The sequence below is a fragment of the Manihot esculenta genome, chromosome 15, assembly GCF_001659605.2.
Source record: "Manihot esculenta cultivar AM560-2 chromosome 15, M.esculenta_v8, whole genome shotgun sequence".
In the NCBI taxonomy this organism is placed as follows: domain Eukaryota; kingdom Viridiplantae; phylum Streptophyta; class Magnoliopsida; order Malpighiales; family Euphorbiaceae; genus Manihot; species Manihot esculenta.
Genome location: NC_035175.2, coordinates 10004903 through 10022348, shown reverse-complemented (window position 1 = coordinate 10022348; position 17446 = coordinate 10004903). Strand labels below are relative to the sequence as shown.

General features: G+C 37.2%; 1 protein-coding gene across 3 annotated transcripts; it reads left to right on the top strand.

Moving 5' to 3' along the window:
• The first annotated feature begins 7937 nt into the window (after positions 1-7937).
• On the top strand, positions 7938-17108 carry LOC110601892 (protein PLASTID TRANSCRIPTIONALLY ACTIVE 12, chloroplastic). Of its 3 annotated transcripts, none has more exons than XM_021739281.2 (10): positions 7938-8370; positions 8536-8576; positions 9366-10022; positions 10387-10499; positions 12021-12280; positions 12601-12722; positions 13543-13611; positions 15976-16029; positions 16143-16265; positions 16740-17108. In XM_021739281.2, exons 1-10 carry the CDS (start codon positions 8337-8339, stop codon positions 16836-16838), a joined length of 1572 nt encoding a protein of 523 aa, XP_021594973.1. In that variant the 5' UTR covers positions 7938-8336; the 3' UTR covers positions 16839-17108. The 3 variants fall into 3 exon arrangements, with proteins under 3 accessions (XP_021594973.1, XP_021594972.1, XP_021594974.1); XM_021739280.2 differs by having other exon boundaries at positions 8506-8576; XM_021739282.2 differs by lacking the exon at positions 8536-8576 and having other exon boundaries at positions 7940-8370.
• The last annotated feature ends 338 nt before the right edge of the window (positions 17109-17446 follow it).

Genomic DNA, 17446 nt, shown 5'->3' with positions numbered 1-17446 from the left:
AAAAAACTATAAAATAAGTCAAGCATGTGAATTATTATTTAGTGAATCCCTTAAATCACGCAAAAAGATAGGATCGGTCAAAATTAATATTTGCAGTCACTTGTAATATGCCCTATGGAAGCTCGTAATTTGCAGGAAAACATTAAAAAGAGAGGAAGAAGACCTCAGTGAGGTAGGTGACCGGGCTCACAAAATGACCCCGGCACCACAAAACCGGCTGGGATGATGAAGCGACGGTAAAGCTAAAAAACCTGAATCTTGTTAAAGACCTCAGTGAGGTAGGTGACCGGGCTCAGAAAAATGACCCCGGCACCACAAAACCAGCTGAGATGATGAAGCGACAGTAAGGCCAAAGAGTCTGAATCCTGTTCAAGACCTCAGTGAGGTAGATGATCGGGCTAAAAAAAATGACCCCGGCACCACAAAACCGACTGAGATGATGAAGCGACAGTAAGGTTAAATAGTTTGAATCTTGTTCAAGACCTCAGTGAGATAGGTGACCGGGCTCACAAAATGACCCCGGCACCACAAAACCGACTGAGATGATGAAGCAACAGTAAGGCCAATGAGCCTGAATCCTGTTCAAAACCTCAGTGAGGTAGGTGACCGGGATCACAAAATGACCCCGGCACTACAAAACCGGCTGAGATGATGAAGCGACAGTAAGGCCAACGAGTCTGAATCCTATTCAAGACCTCAGTGAGGTAGGTGACCGGGCTCATAAAATGACTCCAGCACCACAAAACCAGCTGAGATGATGAAGCGACAGTAAGGCCAATGAGCCTAAATCATGTTCAAGACCTCAGTGAGGTAGGTGACCGGGCTCAGAAAAATAACCCCAGCACCACAAAATCGGCTGAGATGATGAAGCGACAGTAAGGCCAAAGAGCCTGAATCTTGTGCAAGACCTCAGTGAGGTAGGTGACCAAGCTCAGAAAAATGACCCCGGCACCACAAAACTGGCTGAGATGATGAAGCGACAGTAAGGCCAATGAGCCCGAATCTTGCGCAAGACCTCAGTGAGGTAGGTGATCGGGCTCAGAAAAATGACCCCGGCACCACAAAACCGGCTGAGATAATGAAGCGACAATATGGCCAAAGAGCTCGAATCTTGCGCAAGACCTCAGTGAGGTAGGTGACCGGGCTCAGAAAAATGACCCCAGCACCACAAAACCGGCTGAGATGATGAAGCGACAGTAAGGTCAATGAGCTCGAATCTTGCGCAAGACCTCAGTGAGGTAGGTGATCGGGCTTAGAAAAATGACCCCGGCACCACAAAACCAATCTGAGAAGACGAAGGCCAACAAAGGCCTGACTCCGACCTCACATAAAAAAGCTTGAACACTACAAAAACAACACGTAAAAACATAAGTCCGACCTCAATAGCGAGTTCAAGATGTCTAAAAAGCAAAGGCTGAAGTCCGAGCTCACGAGCTCGTCAAGTAAACGGGTTTGAAATCGGGGAAGACCCATGATGCAAAAACCAGATAGGACGAGACTAAGCGAACCACAGAAGGATGGGCCCCACACGAAGAGGCCCACAAACACAGAGCATACAGTAAAGGTAGACTAAGTCATGGAGCCGAGCTCCCAGCCCGGACCAACTCACAATAAATAAAGGCTTAGCAAAAAATCAGCTAAAAAAAGAGAGAGAATGTCAAGAGACCAAGCTCATCGTTTCAACGGGACACATGGCCTAGGCTGCTCTAACTATTAACAGGCCGCGTCAGGAAGAGTTAAACGTCCGAGCTCATAAAGGGGGTTGGTACGAAACACTCACACGAGTAAATTATTTTATTAAGTCTCACAGATCCAAGCTCACACAAAGATAGCCCAGTTCACTCAATAAAGTCAAGTAAATTAAAATTTGGTTAAGTGTGCATACAACTTGACATTCTTAATAATTAAGTTCAAGATTGGAAGAGCATCACAAGTCGTATAAAGAAGAGATCTCCAGACCCTCAAGAATTCAGGCAGATCGGCGAAGCCACAGAGCAATATGAGTGGAAAATAATCTAAGCATAGATAAAGTACAAGCCAAGATCAAAACGAACGCTCCCAGGCCGTCACACACTCAAGCGTCAAAGTAAAAGAAAAGGACACTGACCTCAAGGGGAGCATAAGTAAATCGGCGAGGCTAGTAAAATAATTTGAATAAGGAACAATCTAAATATGAATGAAAGTACAAGTCACGACCAAATTTCGCTCGTCACCAAGACATGTATTCCCATATCGTCATAGAAACTAAGACAATAGAAAGAAAGGAAGAAGAAAAAAGACAGCATAAGGCATGAAAAGGAAACCATAGTCTTCATTTATGTATCAACTGTTACATTTGGCAAAATAATACTATAAGGCTCAACCTCAGTTATTACATTATCATCTACACTAACTATACTGCCATCCCTTGGGAGTTCAGATCCAGTGCCATCATCACCTAGAGGTCCCTGAGACCCTGCACCCTCTTCTCGAGGCCCAATTGGCAAGGAAGAAACACCTTTGGGCAAAGGGTTGTCGTCCTCCCCATAACACACCTCCTCGCCGTATGAGTCTACCTCAGGAGCTCGGAGCTGAGCTAATGGGGTGGAGGGGACATCCCTAGCTAACTTCAAGCCTTGGTTGAACCCAGAGGCGAACATGCGGAAGGCCTTATCCCATAGTTCCTTCTTCATCTCATCAAAAGCCTTAAATTTCGCAAGTCACGCCTCACAGGCCTGTTTGGTTAGGGCTTTGAGCTCGGGAGAGTCCTTATATTCCTGTAAACGCCTCTCGCAGGCCTGATCAACCTCAACCTTCAGCTCAGCAGAGCCCTTGTACTCCCGCAAGCGCGCCTCACATGCCAACCGGACCTTGTCTTCAGAAAGCTTAGCGTCCTCAAGCAAGGCAGAGCACCTCCCTTCCAAAGCCTTAACCTCTTGGCAGAGCTGTTGTGCTGGAGCTTTGATTCCTCTGCCACCAGGGTCAGACCTTTCAGGTCCTCGGTGCGCCTATTAAGTTCAAGCTCGAGGACAATAATCCGGGCCAGGGCCTCGTCCCTCTAGGAGGTCATTGTCTCAAAACGAGCCTGGACGTCATCACGATCTGCTTTAACTGTTTCCCACTTACGCTAGGCCTCGCCGCGCTGAATCACGACCTCATCTCTCTCACGATGGGCATTCTCCAGGGAGGACAGCTACGCCAAAACTTCATCGCGTCGAGACTCTGCAGCAGCTGCCCTCTCGTCAGCCCACTTAACAGCATCTTGTGTCCAAGTTAATTCATCTTTGAGGTCCTTCAGGTGACCCTGAGCTACGGCGAGCTGACCCCTGACATCACTTGTAGCAATGAGATTCTCCTCACGGCAGGCCTCCTCAATCTGGCGGTCCACAGAGCTCTGGAGTGACTGGTCACAAGCGTCAATCTCCATAAAGACGCCCATCACCTGGAATAAGGAAGAACAACAAAGGAAATTAGAAAAGTAACTAAAATATAAACAATCCAAAGCAATGAAGATACTCACCACAAGGAGCATCTCTCAAAGGCTATCCCTTAACTCCTCCTGAGTCCGGGAGCGAAAAGCCACCTGCTCCCGAGTAGAGCAGGCTAGGAGGCTGGTGAGAGCAAGCAAACGCGGGTCTGAAGCATCAGTGACCCCACCAAACATCCTCTCCTGCAGTAGCCCGGCAACAGTGCTCGCGGTGGATTGGGAAGTTATCTCCTCAGCATTCAGCACATCATTATTAGGAGCAGAAGATAACAGCTCCATGGGCGCCTTCTTCTTCTTCTTCTCGGCAGGAGGAATAGCTGTGGCAGGCTCCTTAAAAGTACGGGCCTTCTTCGGGGCTGGAGCAGCCGCAGGAACTTTGGAAGGAAGAGCGCGCTTACCAGCAGCCTCCTTAAGAGCGATGACACCGCTGGCCGAGGTCTTTCCTGGGTGAGAAGTAGAAAGGGTTTTGGCCTTTGCCCCATCCTTAGAGATGCCCTGGCCAGCCGGGACGACCTCGGCCCCATCCTCAGAAGCAATCTTGACAGCTGGCAGGACCCCAGTGCTTTCCTGAGGAATGCCTCCAGTAGTAGAAGCGACCTCATCCTTTCTCTGCGAGACGTCCTCAGCCGATTCCTCAATCACAGCTACCTCCTGGGACGTCAGAGCTGAGGTCGGATTAGACTTTGAAGTTGTGGGGGACTTGGAGGAGGAATGAGACCGGCTACGACCTGAGGCCTTGAAAGCCCCCGGATGGTGACTTTTGGAGCCCGGCACCAAAGAGCGAGAGGAGGTCGGAGCAGGAGGAATGGTCTCGATGACCTCCCGCGTCATATCATCAACCGACAATCCAGCTCAGAAGGAGTCCAGAGCAGCCCTCATGCTCTCCCGAGACAAGACGAAGTTCTTTGGGGGCTTGATCTTCTCCATGGGGAGTTTGGAAGCTACAAAGAGACAAAAAATCGAACGAGTTAGCAGCATACCCAATAAAAAATAAAAATAAAGGAAAACAACACATCAACGAAGCAAATACTGGCATCCTTGCAGTTCTAGAGGCTAGACACAAACATGCACTTCTCAACATCATACTTCTTTTCAACAGAAGTCAGTCTGAGAAAGTCGATCTGCTCAGAGAGGGTCAGCTGAGGAAGGTCATTACAACCTGGGGAACCTCCCTCAAGGGGAGATCCACTTGCCAGGACAGCCCCAGACCTCCCTTCAGCTCGGCCATGGCGAACCCCTCTGCCCAGCCTTTGATGGAATCCTTGTGCCCCGAGAAGATAGATAATCCTCCTCAGGAAGCAAAATAATAAAAGCATTGACTGGCACAAACCAGACGAAAAAAGGTGGAAAACAGACGAGCTGTGGAGGTGAAGCCCCAGCTCAGACAGACAGACTCAAAGGAGCAAATAAAGAGAATCGAGTTTGGGGCAAGCATACGAGGAGTTATCTCGAAATACCGAAAAACCTCGACAAAGAACAGAGAGAAGGGAAAAGTTAACCCAAACTCACGCTGCTTAACAAAGAAAACTAGACTGCGATCCCTTTGAGGATCAATGAGGCCAGAGGGAGGAGGATCGGGGAGAACGATCCTCTCATTATGATGAGGAGCCCTAATTTGGAATAGAGGAGTATCTAAATACTCTCGAGAAAAGAGAGAAGCGAAGGAAGAAGTGGTGACACTAGACTCTAGGTTCAATACATCGGGAAGTTTAAGGCCTTCCATGGCAGAACAGAGTACGTACCTTAAAGGTGATTTCGCAGGAGAACAGGAGAAAATGAAGTGCACAAAAAGCAAACGGAGAAGAAGGGTTCTGTAAAATCTGAGGTTTTTGAATTTTGAAAACGGTAAAGTGAAGAAGAGAAGCTTTGATAGGAGTCGTTCTCGGGCTGCGCGGTCATAATGGGTTCTCAGAGTTTACCCCCTCATCAATCATGTAATAACTGCTAAGGAGGTAAAGGGGCAATTGATAACCGTCGGGCCTCATTTCCCCTTGGGCTGAGTCAGGGCTCGCGAAAGCAGAATAGGCCCGGAGCTCGGGACAGCCCCTAGGCAGGCCTGCTCAGCAACTCAGGCTTAGGCCTAGAACGCATGGCGGCCAGGTCGATCGCGAGCCTAAGCCCGGTAAGAAAGAAGCCAGCTCGGAGATGGGACATAAAGAGGAACAGTAGGTCCAGTCCTTTTGCAACCCTATCCGTATGCGTACTGGAAAAAATTAAATGACCGCCTGACATAGATAAGGGGACTGACACTACTGTACGTACAAACCTGTCCGACAGAAACATGTGTCATTGTAGCAGAAAGGTCATTAGGCGTTACTAACAAGCAAGGAGGGGGGAACGAAAGAAAAGTGATATCCTCCTCTTGGATCAACCTTACTCAACTATACGAAACCCTATTTTCTCTGAATCTCAGGACATCACAAATAATAGCATCAAATATAACCTTCATGTTGGTTTCATGGCCTGCCACTTACCGAAAAATCATTTGATACTTATAGTTGAGGAGAGTGCTTGACAGAGGAGGCGGTTGAGGCGAAGGAAGAGGAGGGGTTATTATAATATATAAATTGATTATTATAATTTTTTTTAAAAAAAAATTAAAATATTTTTAACATTTAATAAAAATTAATATATTTAAAATAAATATAATTAAAAAATAATAAATAAAAATTATAGAACAGTGCATAAATAATTTTCCATTTAAAAAAAAGCTTAATTTCACTCTACCCTCAAAAATTTCTGACGAAGGGTAGGACTGTAAATGAATCAAACTATTCGTAAGTTATTCGAGACTCGACTTGATAAAAACTCGATCGGACTCGATTCAATTTCTAAACAAGTCGAGTTCAAACTTAATTTTTAGACTCGTTTATTAAATGAGCCAAACTTGAATTTCATAATATTCAGCTCGTTAAGATTCGGAAACTGCTCGTTAAGAGGCTCGTGAACAAATTCGTTAAGAGACTCGTGAACAGACTCATAAATAGACTCGTTAAGATGCTCATCGAGCAGACTCGTTAAAAGACTCGATTCGATTACATTATTGCCACTTAATCTATTTATCATATATATTGTTAATTTTTATATTTCTATCCCTTAACTATATAACTATATTATTAATTTATATATTTATTTTTCGCTGTATATCTTTATAATAAGTATAAATTCTTTTTAAATTATTAAATTTCTTAATAAATTATTGTTATTATTATTACTTCCATATGTTTATATATGTATTTGTATGATTATTTTTCTACTTAAATTATTCATTTAATTTTATAAATTAAAATTTATATATAATTTAAATATAAATTAATATGATTTTATAATGTATAGATATAATTATATAATTTAAATTGATTATACCTATATTAATATATTTATTTTATGTAATATTTTATATTTATATTATATATATAATATTTTTTATATAATAAAATAATTTAATATAAATTATATATTTAAATAAAAATAAATTATGATATATGAATAATAAAATGATAACATATTAATTAATTTTATATAAAAATATTTATCGATATTAATAATAAAATTATATAAATTTAATTAAAATTATATAATTTAACAAAAATTTCTATTTCACTTGTATAAATTATTTATATATAAATTTATATATTTATTGTATATATTTTAATTAATTTTTCATATAATATAAATATTTAATTAAATAATTATTAAATTTAGTATTATATCATTAATTTTATATAAAATATATTTTATATAATTAATTAAAAGTTTATAATTAGTATTTGAATAATAAATATTATTTGATGTTATAAATAAATAAATAAATATTTAAATAATAAAATCTAAATAATAAAAAAATAAAATATTAAAATATTAAAATCTAAATAATAAAAAAAATTTAATCATTTGTTGTTGATAGAACATAACCCAAAACTTTTGAAAAATTATATTTTATTAACTATTAGACCATAAATTCACTTTCATAAAATTATTATTTCCAATTCCATATCAAAAATTTATAGAGATGAGGGGTTAAAACTCTACTATAAATAAAATTTTCACTTTCTATTATAATTTAAATTAAAATTTTAGTTATAGTAGACTTAAATTAAATTATATTTAATTTTATTAAAATCTCTTGGAATTTTTTAATTTAAAATTTTAATATTTAAAATTTAAAATTAATTAAATTTTATTAATGAATTTTTTAATTAAATTTTGAAGATCGAATTTAAATCACAATCGTGATTAGTTTAAATAAATTTTTTAATCAAATTTTGGAGCGAAACTTATTATTAATTTAAACAAATTACGAATTCAACTTAAATCCAAGTCGAATCATTAATAATAATGATTCGAATCACTCCTTTTTCAATTATAATATTTAATTTTTAAATTAAATTTAAATTAAATATTAAAATTCTTGAGTGGAGCTCAAACTTATAAAATTTTTTAGTAAACTGATCTGAATTTCAGAAAGATCGGCTGGATTGGATTGCATGATGGCTTAGTTTTACGGGCATCTGTCTGTAACATCCATATCCGAAAGGACCAAAACGGCAAAACCCATATCCATTTTCAAAACTCTTCTCGGTTATCGCTTCACTTCACACCATCGTCTCTTCTTGCTTAAACCCTCAAAATTAAACTCCATGGTTGTTCTCGGTTTTCCCTCTACACTTCGACTCTAGAACGGGTCGTTCTTATCGCCAACTGCTACTTTCTTTTCCTCAAATTTTGCATGTCTTGCTTGCGCTTGAAGTTGTTCTCCTCCTTGGATTTTATACTGCTGGGTTGAATTTCCACAGAATAACGTAATGCCCACCCAATGATTTGGTGTTCTCTGCAGATTTTATTATCTGGGTAGTTAGTCGATTAAGAAATGGCATCTCCTTCAGCAACTTGGCTATACCAAGGTTTCTTGTTTCACTTTCTTCTTTTTTATTTTTTATTTTTGTTTTCCCTTATACTAAAGTGGAATATTCTGTCAATACTCAGAATTGCTTTCTTTTTCTTTTTCTTTTCTTTTTTGGTGGGGTGGCTTCTGGCAGATATAGGACTAAGGGGTACAGTTTATGCAGGTAGCTTTGTTAATGGGAAACCAAGTTGCAGTCATCTGCAGGTTTAATTTCTTTCTTTTTTCCCTTCCTTGTATTTGTTCTCTGAGGTAGGGGATTACTGTATTGCTCCCAACTGTTAAATTATTAACAAGTACCAAATACCCAGCAAAGAACGTACATAGCTGAGAATGTCATATTGAGTAGAATTGCGTCCTAGTTCTTTGCAGTAGGGGCGTCTTAGAAGATATAACATTGCATGAGTGGCTCTCTCTTTCAAGTTTATCAATTTTCCAGTTGGGAAATTATGCAAAGGTTATCGATTGATAATCGTCATAAGTCTTGTATAGTTTTTTGGTCATCCTTCCGTGGTCGTCATCATCATCAAAGTAAATACATAACAGCAGACTGCAAAATTTTCAAAGGCATAGATAAATTCTACATTCTACGATAGTACCCGGCATGTACATTTTTTAAGTTTTTTTTTTTGGGTGGGGGTGGGGGTGGGGGCATCAAGGTGGTCAATTTAATTGGCTGCTACCTCTCTGTCTTCTAATTCTGTTAAGAACTTTTGCTTAAGTTTAGTCCCCATTTTGTTTGCTACATAGTCAGCTCACTCTAATACCAGAGAGTTTGATTGATGAAATTCTCCTCATGAATAAGTTCTACTATCATCCATGTTGAAAGTGCCAGTGTTGTAGACCAATTGGTTGCAAAAAAAGGTGTTACCTTTTTGGTAATTAAGAGGGTGGGAAATTGCCACATTTTCCCTTTCCTGTGTCAAAGACTCTGTGTTCTTGTCTTATTTACTACACATTGCTATTTACATGTATAATTTTCTCTGCATGATGCAGACATCATTTCTAGGTCCATTTTCAGCTGGAAGGTTGCAAGTTCAATTTGGCTTTAAAGCACTTCTGAAGCCTCCGTTACTTCATTGTATAAAGTGTGAGAAGAAGGATGAATATGTTGAACATATATCTGTTGAACGCCCGCCATACCATAGTTACATGGACTCCACATCTGGGCAACTTGAACCAGCATCTGGTGCTCGTGCTAGTATTCCAGGACAGGAATACTGGCCAGAGGGCACTGCTGATCGAGTTAGAGCTGCCAGAGCGCCTGAACCAACAGGCACATCAACTGGATCTCCATCTTATGGTAAAAGACCCGGAAGTAGGAGGAAAAAGCATAGAACGTCAGCCATTGCTCCTGAATCTTCTGAAGTGACTACGGACTCTCCTGAGGCTCTTGAAACTCTTGAAGAGACAACGGAAGAACCTAAAGATGTCTCATCTGATTATGTGGTTTATCAGACAGAACCTGAGGAAGAACAAGAAACTGGTTATGATCTAGACAAGAAACTAGGACACCCTCATCCCTTTATTGATCCAAAAGTGAAGAAGCCAATAGAGGGGACACTTACAAGTGAAGAATCATGGTGGAACTGGAGAAAGCCAGAGAAGGAGCAGTGGTCAAGATGGCAAAGGAGGAAACCTGATGTGGAAACGGTTAGTATAGTTTTCTTAGAAGAAAGTTGATGAACTTTTGCCAATGGCCTGTGTCAGCAGTATTGGCATTATGTATCTGTTTTGTCCAGATTAAACCCTTAATTAGACCATATGTCCTTTTCATTTAGAAAGTAAACATGATATGGGCTTTAGAATTAAATATTTCATTGTCATCTCTTTTCATCAGTGAATACCTTGTCTCTGCCTTGGATAGTTATGCATGTTGTTTCAGTAATGAACATCTTGAATTTTTGGAAGTTGATATCTCGAGACTACTATGTGCTTTGAAAACATATATTAAACTATTATATATAAGCCTGCTTCTTGCTGAAATATTATAATGTGATCATTTAAAATTTTGAAGGTTTTTCTCAAAGCAATGGCTGAAACTGGGCAAGTGAAGCTTTATGGTGAGACTCCAACATTGACTGAGTGTGCTCTTTACAGAGCTAGAAAACATCTTTTTAAAGAAGAAAGGTAATTTTGATCTTCAATTGATTTTCTATTTTTAAATTCCTTGCTGCAATAATTTATTGGCATTTCTACAAGGTCTTTCTTTCTCTCCGAGTCATGTAATGTTACCTACGGTTCATGATGTACATCATTAGACAATTAACGATCACATGTTATAGTGATTATATATTAAGAAGTACAGATGACTTTGATTGAGAAGAAGGAAAGAAGTTTTGATTAAGTTCTTTGCCCTATGCATCTTGAGATTGAGTAAGTGAACCAATCTAAAGTGTAGATTTAGCTTTTTGGAGTATCGATGCATACCTTAAAAGACAGGAATGGGACATTCATAAAGAGGTTGCTTTTGAGTCAGATGGAGAAAGAACTCAAAATGCATACTTCATATGATTTTGTAGTGCATTGCTATTTGTGAAGCTTGTCTTTAAGCTTGCGAATTGTTTTATATGGTAGATTTGGAGTTGCTATTACAATCACTACCCATGATAAAGTATTTTCGCATTGCTGAGGTTTTATCTTTTTTTCAAATCTTTATTATGCATTAATGGAAGCATTTTTGTGTTATCATATTCTCTCCCATCACCTCTTCTCTCCCCCTATGCCCTTTTCATTAAATTACTCTTTAATTGTTCTCAAATTCAAATTTAGACCTCAGTGCATGTGAAAACAATGAACCCTTCACACAGAAGGGGGATGCAATGCATTCAGTGTTTTGGAGATTCTTGCATATTATCAAGCGTGTCTAGTAAAAACAATCTTAAGGCTTTCTATCCTTATAAACAATGAGAAAGAAGGAGATAAGCAGGAAAAATCGGAGACAAGTAGAGATGCAGCTGATTGGTCCTTTCAGCTGAAAGAAAGTCTAAAAGAGAAAGATAGGGAAAATGGGAGAGCGAGAGAGAAAAGTAACCTCCAGGATCTATTGAATATGAGGAGATAGAGATGGAGGAAAGGAGAAGAAGAGGAGGTTTGAGTGAAAAAACAGAAGGGGTTGTCTCATTCATAGTCTGCCACTGGAAGCCTGTGTATAGCCGTTATACAACTAGAAGACAAGAAAATAACTTTCTAGTTGCCAATCTTCCTAAAATGTAACGTGTCTAAGACACTATTTTATGAAGAACTACTGGACCAGAGAGTAAAAAGTTTCCAGTTGTTCTAAAATTATTAATATACTGTTTCCATGTCAATATATTGTGGAACCTCTACTAGTAAAATCTGAAAAACTGAAAATTTTGGAAAGTCTGGTTAGTTGCTACAAAAAATTCATTCCTGATATTGGCTGCCAGTTCTATGTAGAAATATCATTGTGTGAACTTGAGGTCCTCAATTTTCATATAGTAATATCCCATGATGTACATCTCTATTTCCTTTTTTTGTTTCTCTTAATGTTCCTTACAGTTACTGCTAGCAATTGCTTTTCAACCAGATAGTTCAATTGGAAAACTTGTCTGTATCATCTCTCTCTCTCTCTCTCTCTATATATATATATATATATATATGGATTTATGTCATTACTACTTTGTGTAGGCTTCGAGTTGAACAAGAGAGACTGGAAAGAATAGGTCCTATAGCATATTACTCAGAATGGGTAGAAGCATGGAAGAGAGACACCTCACGTGAAGCTGTTCAGAAGCATTTTGAAGAGACTGGTGAAGATGAAAACACCCAACTGATTGAAATGTTCTCCCATCAGACAGATCGAGAATACCGCATAATGATGGGGACAGATATTCGTATTCGTAGGGATCCTTTAGCAATGCGAATGCGAGAGGATCTAATAAAGCAAAGTATTGTATCAAAGCTGATTTCTTTGTGCATTTTTTCTGTGTTCTTTTATATGTGATTCACATTGATTTCTCATCCAATCTTGACCAGAGTATTAGATACTAAAGTAATGCTGCTGATTGTTTCTTACCTTTATTCTTCTTTCTTAAACCTTTTGTGATTGTTTGTCTAGATTCTAAAGATAAGAAACATGGCTTTGTTTTTTTATTTTCTCCTCTCCCAAACCATGAGATGGTATTATTAATGTAAATAGTTTTCAAGTTACTAAATAATTCTTTTCTCATTCCGTTGTTAAAGTTGACAATTTAGTTTATCTTTGCAGTTTGGGGTGGAGATCCAGTTTACCCAACTATCAACTACATCCAGGATCCAAATGAAATAGTTGATTATAGGGGTCCTGATTTTCATGAACCCACACCCAATATGCTGGCTTTCCTGAAAGAGGTTAATAATCCATTTCTTTTTTTTTTTTTCCCTTACTAAAGGAGGTTTACAGTCTAGCAGCTATTCATAAGATTTTTAGTGGTTTTCTTGTTATGAAAATAAATTTGGTTGATATACTGAATCCATCAATTCCTGTGCAATCATGGTACAAAACTCAAGCCTGGAGCATTTTTTAAATGATCTCCATAGTTGCTCAGAAGACTGCTGATGAAAGTAACATGTCTGCGGTCTACATGTCCTATCGAGTAGTTATTCTCATCTGATTTTTATTCTTTTACACATGTATGTCTAATCTGAGTCTTTTTTGCATTTGAAAATATATGTGCTGTGTGTGAAGATCATGTCTGTATTAATCCAACTGAATTTGCCTGTAAGAAGCTTTAGAGTTTGCTTTCACATCAGACATCAGTTGTCTCTGAAATGGTTCTAGTGCAACGTCTAGCTTAAAGAAATCAAGTTTAATTTTGGTTGGATCTAGCCTTCAACCATTTGAAGATCATGATCTCTGCGGTAGATTTATTCTAGCCTGATAGACCACCCAATAATTGAATGAAAAAAATGATATAGATGTGAAATGAGTTTTATCTGAGGAGCTTAGATTCTTGGAGCTTGTTTTCATTTTAATTGCATCAAGATTCCAAGTTAAACAGGACTGATGTTGTAACAGTAAGAAAAGCAAAGAGGCATTATGCAATTTGATCCAATCAAGTCCCTCATGGTGATTCTGGGCTTCTGGCCTTACGGTCTTGTTTTCAAGCATGCTTAGAACATTTCTTTTCAGCCCATCTGTTGCTGACTTTCTTTTCCTTGATTTTATTAGCATGGCAAAATTGTACCTAGGGAGGAGTTCGAGAAGATCATGGCAAAAGAGAAGACAGAACAACTTGAGGTAATTCACAAAAAAGAAATCAAATTGGTTTATTCATTTACCAAATTGGATGATGGATCTTTTTTATTAGGAAGATATTTGCAATTCTTCTTGTTATGTTTCAAGGAGATCTTTTTCCTCCCTCATCTGTTCCCTGTCCACCTGTTAGACTGCAATGACTCTGTGTGGCCTGATGTTATCTATTTTTCCCATGTTTTTTATATTTAATAAGTTCCATATTGGATCAAATTATACACCTGATCTTAATCTTCAAAAGTTTATTAAAATTTTCCATGTTGTCTGACTGTTACATGTTCTTCAATCTAGTGTGTGGATGTGATTTCTGCAACTTCTCATTGATAATTTCTACGTATTGTCACTCAACTTTACTGACAACTTTAATGTTTGTTTCATTTCTATCACTCAACTGTAATTTTATTTCAGAAAAAGTCATTCTGACCCTTTATAGCAAGTTTTCTAGTTGCCAACATTATCTTTTTCTCTTTTACCTCCTTTGTGTTTAAAGTAATTAATGATTATCTAAAACTAAAAATATTTTTATTTATTAAATTCTACAATTAAATTTTACGATATAATTTTTATTAAATTTAATTCCTTGGACTAATTTTGATTTTTAAGAAATCATTCCTATCATTTCAGAACAATTAAAAAAATATATAATTAGATTAAATTAATGGTTAATTAATTTGCTTAATGTTAAACTATATCATTGATATATAATGATAATTAGCTTGGAAATAATCAATCATTTTTAAAATTATAAAATTTACTCTTGATAGAATTTAAAAAAGAAAGTATTGAATCTTTGATAGAAACAGAATTAATGAAAATTTTCAATGGTAATAGTTGAATTTTGTAAACAATGCTAGTCTTTATTTATTTATTTTTTTTGAAAGTTATAATTTATTTGCATAGTTGATTTGATGCAAATAAAAATTCTTTATGTCAATATTAAGTAAATTTATTTTTGGAAAAATGAAGTTTTGCAGCTAATTTAATAATATAGAGAAAATCACATTTCTAACTTTAATTACTAAGCATTTTAAATGTAGATATTAAGTTTCTTTTCTATCATATTATGGAAAATATTTCTTATTTTCTTATTGAAATATTTAGATTTTTTCATCAATAGCAAATCATTGTTATATAAAATAATTATATTATTAAATAATTATCAACCAAGTGAGGAAGTGAGAAAAATAAGGGGGAGAAAGATAGAAAAATAATGGAGGAGGAGCTAACATCAGCCTGTCATAACGGGTTACATTGACTTTTTTTGAAACAAAATTATAATTGAGTGTTGGAAATGAAATAAATCTAAAGTTGAGTGAATACATGGGTACTTTTCATATATTCCCAGTTTCTGCTGTAAGTTATATGCTGAGTTTAGATACTATGAGTTAGGTTTTCTTTTGTACTCTCTCCAGATAAAATGGTCAGTACCTTTCCTTGGCAAGAAAGTTTTTGACCTAAGATTTAGCCCTACTTATCCTTTATCCCTGAATCAAGGTCCTTGAATTCTAATTCTTCATTAATTCAAGTCCAACATCTATTAATGATGGTTCATGGTGCATCAGATCCTTTTTCTTCATTGTTAGTTAGGCCAACTACTGACTACAATCATATTGAGCTTTCGATTGAAAAGGCAAATGTCAGGAGTTAGAGAAAAAAGGGCAAATATTAGGGTTTTCCAGTGATATCCATCATGGAAAGGTTTGTCTTGTTGAAACAATCAAAGCCTGTTGTGAAGCAAGGAATCCTGTTATATAATTCCACATCCATAACATTTTGCAATGCACAGTTATTTGTGGCTTCTCACTACAACCTTGTATCCCAAGTTCGTTAAAAAACTCAATGTTATAGCTTGTAATTATATAACAGAAAGAAAAATTCAATTGGATTGGTACTTTTGGAGCTTGTAGAATATGCACTTTGGTAAAATTCTATTCGAAAGGTTGGACAAATGTGCACTTAAACATAGCAGAGGAGTGAATTAATATGTTTAGGCCCATTCATGAAATGGTGAGATGAGTGAACCATCAATGGTATTTATTTACTAGTTACTGGAGTCAATACTTTGGGTTTGTCACTTAGTGTCCATTTAAAGCTTAAATTATAGATGGTGATTTTTTTTTAATCTCGTTTTAGAGATTACCATGCATCCATGGACAACGATGGTAAAATTCGTTTTTCTTAAGATGGAGTTTTATCCATGATTCACCAAATTCAACTTTCTATTTTGTGCTTGTCTATTTTACACAAAGTTTTAAAGTCAACTTGAATTTTTCCTTCGAAGTGAACTTTGGATTGTGGCTTGTTTCTACTTGATATTCATCCTTTAATCCTTGGTACTTCTCAAATCAGATGACAGACATGGATGAAGCTATGGCACAAGCTGTTGACATTGGTGAAAATGATGTGAGTTTCATCATCTAGTTCAATGTCTATGATCATCTATTCGTTTAACTAATATAGAAATACCTCCACTGTGCAAAAGTATAATGTCGTTAATCTATTGACACTTGCAATAGGATGAAGTAGAGGATAGTGATGTTGATGAAGTGGAAGAGGAAGAGGAAGAGGAAGAGGAGGATGAGAAAATTACACGCAATTGGAGTGTTCTAAAGTCCACTCCTCAGCTTCGCAAGTCAAAGGTATTTTACTTTTTCTATTAAATTTCGTAGTCTCTGCCTTTAGCTGAGCCATGCAAGGCATATGCACACAAATTTACTGCATTCTGAGTACTGTACTTTTTTTAATTAATGGTGGTGGTTTTTTCTGCTAAATATCTGAGATTCCTTACTTTGCTGAGACCCATGTGCACGCAGGCTGCTGCAGAACCATTGTCTTCATCACCTGGTTCTGAAGCATGCTTGCTTGATCAATGCAATTCTCATCTCCCGATGATGTAATCAATCTAAAGTGTTTGATATGAACAATGTTCTAGTACAAAATGTTTAAAGCATTTGCATTATTTTTTAGTAGATTCCCACTGGCCAGAAGCAGATTTTTTTTTCTTATCAAGATCTAGAGACAGGCAGATTTGCATTATTAACTCGGTTTTTTTTTCACACATTTTAAGCAAGTAGAATTTTTTTTACTAGCCTTCATTCAACATCAACCTGCAGGAAAAGCCTAAAAAGAATGGTTCCATATCGCTTGAGGAGGCAATAGAAGATTCAGAGAACTTGACTGATTTTCTTATGGACTTTGGAGAAGAGGAATGAATCCTAGCTACTCTGTTTCTCGAAACGAGATTTCTTGTACGCATATATGTATTAGGAAATCTATTAAAAATCTCCTCACACAGTCAATGGAATTGGATCCACCTTGCCATTTCAGGTGCAAAGGGAAGCTATCAAGAATGCTACTGTTATTCCATTTCTTAGCATGAATCTGTGTATACACAGGTTTAAGTTTTTGAGTAGATATTCCTGTCCTGGTCAGCCATTTTGGTAATTATGATGCTAATTCAAGACTTATCCCTTCTTTTTCCATCTTTCAAAATGTTTAATTATGGTTTATAAAATAGAAATTTTGAAGTCACTGCAACTGATACTGAATGTTAGTACCAGTTGGAATTGCAAGCGGAACACCAAATTCTTCTCCCCCAAAAATGAACATTTCAATAGTTTATTTTGATTCTTTTCTAAAAGCAATAGTTTAATAACTTTTGACATGGTTTTCAAAAACTTGGAAATTCCAATACTGTTTCTATTCTTTAAAGGCAAAAGAGAGTAAAAAAATGGGAGATTTCCCAATAGGTATGTGTTTAATGTTTCCAAAACCTTGTTGTTGAGGGGCAATTGGGGCACTTTGGACCCCCCCACCCTAA

Excerpts from the sequence above, each read along its gene's own strand:
- LOC110601892 (XM_021739280.2), top strand. The coding sequence starts at position 8,337 with ATGGCATCTCCTTCAGCAACTTGGCTATACCAAG. Across the intron at positions 8,371-8,505 it reads AGCAACTTGGCTATACCAAG|ATATAGGACTAAGGGGTACA; the intron begins GTTTCTTGTTTC and ends GGCTTCTGGCAG. Across the intron at positions 10,023-10,386 it reads GGAAACCTGATGTGGAAACG|GTTTTTCTCAAAGCAATGGC; the intron begins GTTAGTATAGTT and ends AAAATTTTGAAG.